This window comes from Limulus polyphemus, unplaced genomic scaffold (assembly GCF_000517525.1).
Source record: "Limulus polyphemus unplaced genomic scaffold, Limulus_polyphemus-2.1.2 Scaffold3271, whole genome shotgun sequence".
In the NCBI taxonomy this organism is placed as follows: domain Eukaryota; kingdom Metazoa; phylum Arthropoda; class Merostomata; order Xiphosura; family Limulidae; genus Limulus; species Limulus polyphemus.
The window spans coordinates 85473-89647 of record NW_013668881.1 but is presented as its reverse complement, the minus strand read 5'-3'; the positions used below and the strand labels follow the sequence as shown (position 1 = coordinate 89647).

The following is a 4175-nucleotide window of genomic DNA, read 5'->3' as shown; positions in this document are numbered from 1 at the left end:
AATACAACTTTGCAATACACTTAATCTCCACAGTCACTTTAACTTAAACACACGCTATAATTTACAATGATTCACGCACTTTACTTATGGTCACTACCGCGCTTGACTCAATTGTCCATCTCTGTCTGTCTGCAATTCCATTCTTGCCGGCACTTTATTTGCCAGCTTATATACTCTAAAAGCGTACTTCCAGATTACACTCGTCTCTTCGTGAATCTTCTAGATACTCATCACGGGTTACTAGCATCACATGACTTCCGCTGTCGTAGTAATATGTTATTCATGTTAAGCTGTTACAATACTGTACAAACATAAAGAAGTTTAATATATGATATTTATGTCAAACTGTTACAATACTGTACAAACATAAAGAAGTTTAATATATGATATTTATGTCAAACTGTTACAATACTGTAGAAACATAAAGACGTTTAATATATGTCATGGTAAACTGTTACAATAATGTAGGCATAACATGCAATATCTTCCTTCTTTTATTAATATGGAAATTTTCAACATTTATTATTTAATCTGAGCCTGTGCAGATTTTGCATAAACACTTGGTCCAGGAAAACATTGAATTGTTTTCTTTCTGGTTTTTATGTTGTTCTGTCTTAGATAATGTTTCTTCTGCCTGCAGAGATATTGCTGCAACTTTATGTATTATGCAAGCAAATCAACAAGTGCAATGTTGTTCACTGGCTGAGTAGGTGATATCTAGATGTTATGGGTTTAACTATGTTGTATGTGTAGTTCTAGTTGTTATAGATAAATCTAACATTTCCTATTTAGTAAGGAGAATTAGATTCACACAAGTTTACTTGGTTTCTATTGTGAGTAATTTGATAAGAAAATATCTTTACAGATAAAAGCTGCTAAACTGATTCATTAATTCAACAGGTGACAGGTCTGGGTTTTGCTTTAGACATAAATAAAAGTAGTTCTTCACTTTAAACAATGTGTGAAATCTATTTATCTTCTTAACTTAAAACTCAGTCAGTTCAGATTTATTCTGTAATTTTCCTGATAGAATCTTGTGAAAATACCACAGAGTAGGTAGGAAGGAGAAATTTTAGTGCTATGACCACAAGATTTATTGTTGAGTTTCTGTTTTTAACTGCTCGTACTTGAATTAAATGAATTTAAAGCAACACTTCTAACTGAAATATGGCCAAGAAAGAGAGTTTGTTGCTGGAGAAACACAGTTGTAGCAGAGAAGTGTTGAGAGCAGAAGAAGTCTTCTCCTAGACATAAGACTTTTTACAATGCTGTGAAGATCTTTTACATTGACGAGACTGTGACTACTGATTCAGGAAGATGGGATACCATCTGGTGCATCCAGAATGGTAGATCATATGTTGCCTCTAAGGGGTAGTGAGCCTCTCCGAGACAGGAGGTATCTTGCAACAATGACCTATGTCACACAGGGCTATACAACAGGTTGCTGCCCTGAACCAAGTAGCAGAATACTTGCGAATGTCTACTACCCTGCACCTGCAACATCAGCTGCACCTCAGCCAGGCAGTGGCCAAGAACCTACAAGTCAAAGGCTATGGTCAAAATGAAAGATTCCTTTGAGTGAGACAAAGCAGATTTTATCCTGAAGTTCAAAGTTGTGGCAAAAGTAGACATGGACCATTTCTTAAAGCATTTCCTGAAGGTAGCTGAGAATAACATATGACCATTATGTTAAATTCTTACAATAATGTAAAATCATAGTTTAATATATGATATTAATGTCAAACTGTTACAATAATGTAGAAACATAAAGAAGTTTAATATATGATATTCATGTTAAACTCTTACAATACTATGGAAACATATAATTAAATTTAATATATGATATTCATGATTAGATCCTCACTCACATGTTTAAACATGAAGAAGTTTAATATTTTACTTCATGAATTATAGCTTTCAATAATGTTGAAACATACAGAAAACTCTTACTACAATAATGTAAAAATGTAAAGGTGAATGTTTGACCTTTACATTGAATTCTGAATTACCAAAATGTTGAAAGGTGAAGAAATTTAATACATGGGTTTCATGTTAAACTCTTACAATACTGTAGAAGCATAAAAAATTAATATATGACTTTTATGTTAAATGTTTTGTCATACAAATGTTGAAATATGAATAGAATTTGATTAGATCAAAATTTATTTTACAGCTAATTGTTTGTAAACCTGATCATAGAGTGATAAATTTTGGATCAGTCTTGAAAGGTCAGAAGTCATCAAAGTTTGTGGATATTGTTAACCAAAGCTCTGCTCTACTTAATGTAACTTTCAAACTTCGCAGTACAGATGAGCAATATTCTACTGTTCCTGAGTCGTTAACTCTGTCACCATCAAACCAGGTCTGTCTCAGGCCTGTCACTGGAGTTGTACACTTAGAGATTACCTTCATGCCTACATTCAGAGTTCCTACTTTCTGTGTTGCGGTAAGTACACAGCTTTATGTTATCACTTAACTTTCTTTATAATGTTGACTGCAGCTGTACATATAGAGACTACCTTCATGTCTACATTCAGAGTTCCTACTTTCTGTGTAGTAGTAAGTACACAGCTTTATGTTATCACTTAACTTTCTTTATAATGTTGACTGCAGCTGTACATGTAGAGATTACCTTCATGTCTACATTCAGAGTTCCTACTTTCTGTGTTGTAGTAAGTACACAGCTTAATTTTATCTCTTAACTCTCTTTGTAATGTTGACTGTAGCTGTACATGTAGAGATTACCTTCATGCCTACATTCAGAGTTCCTACTTTCTGTGTTATGGTGAGTACACAGCTTAATGTTGTCAGTTAACTTCCTCTGTTTGTAAGTATATGTAAACACTTTTATTTATGAGTTAACTTTCTCTTTTTGTAACAGTTAAGTAAAGAACTTATCCTTTCTGTGATAAGGAATCTTCCATTATATAAACACATGAATATCAAGTCCAATTCATTGTTTGTTAACAGAATGTTGGTAATGTCAGTTTCTGGTTTAGATAAACTAAGTACAACTGAATTTATTCTTCTTTTCCTGAAGAATCTCTCAGTATTACGTGTATATTAAGTCCAGTTCACTGTTTGTTGAAATACTGTTTATAATGCCAATTTCTGGAGTACAAACTATTTCATATTTATATGATTTTTTTTTTTATATCAGTAATACTTCTTTCGTTGATAAATTGTATAGAAATCACTGAATATTCTGTCCCTTTACAGGTAATTATTAGTGTTACACAGTGAGGATTAGTAAACAGCAGAATCATATCACGTAATATCCTTATTTTACAGATTGTAATAAAAACTTTGGGTAGCATTAATATTTGGATTTTTTCTTTTTCTATAAAGGAATCTAAACAATTTATTATTAGTACAGTTCTCCCATCTTGTTGAAGTATGCAGTAATAAGCAGTGTGTAGCCTGAGTTAGTTTAATCTTCTCTGTAGCTAGTAGCTGAGGTATTAGGGATAACCAGAGTTCTTAGTGCTATTAGTGGATGCTGTAAAATAGTCCAGCTTCAGCTGCTACCAAATGTTGTCCAGTTTGGAGCTGTAGTACAAGGATGTCAACTTTCTTACACATTGTTGTTTCATAACATTGGAGATCTTACATCAAGGTAAACTTATTGTTACAGGAGATTTTACACCAAGATAAACTTAATATTACAGGAGATTCTACATCAAGGTAAAGTTATTGTTACAGCTTTTTACTTCTTAACATTAGAGATCTTACACCAAGATAAACTTAATATTACACCAAGGTAACTTATTATCACACCTTATTACTTCATAACACTGGAGATCTTAAACCAAGTAAGCTGAATATTAACATAACATAATGTTTTGGGACAAAATGGGACATCTCGTTGTTCCGTCCGCTAAATTAAATTGAAATAATTTTAAAAAATCTTAAAGCCAGCCCTTATCATTCATATACTTATCAAGCTTTTTTTAAACTCACTTAAATTTAGTGCATCTACAAAATCTGAAGGCAACCATTCCAAAGGCCAAACACCCTGTTAGAAAAATGAAACTGTCTTAGCTGAAGATGACTCCTACCTTGCCAAAATATTCCTACTATTTTCACTCTTATTTATGAAAAAAGATGATGCATCAATACTATCAATTCCCTTTACAATCTTAAACACCTCAATCAGATCCCCCTAACTCTTTTTT

At 32.6% G+C, this 4175-nt stretch overlaps 1 protein-coding gene across 1 annotated transcript in view; it reads left to right on the top strand.

Moving 5' to 3' along the window:
* LOC111088185 (hydrocephalus-inducing protein homolog) overlaps window positions 1-4175 on the top strand; it is a 75984-nt gene that overhangs the window by 48373 nt on the left and 23436 nt on the right. Inside the window, exons 27-29 of the mRNA XM_022397433.1 lie at window positions 2174-2446; window positions 3447-3616; window positions 3669-3684. Coding sequence (XP_022253141.1) covers window positions 2174-2446; window positions 3447-3616; window positions 3669-3684 — 459 coding nt within the window. The remainder of the gene's footprint in view (window positions 1-2173; window positions 2447-3446; window positions 3617-3668; window positions 3685-4175) is intronic.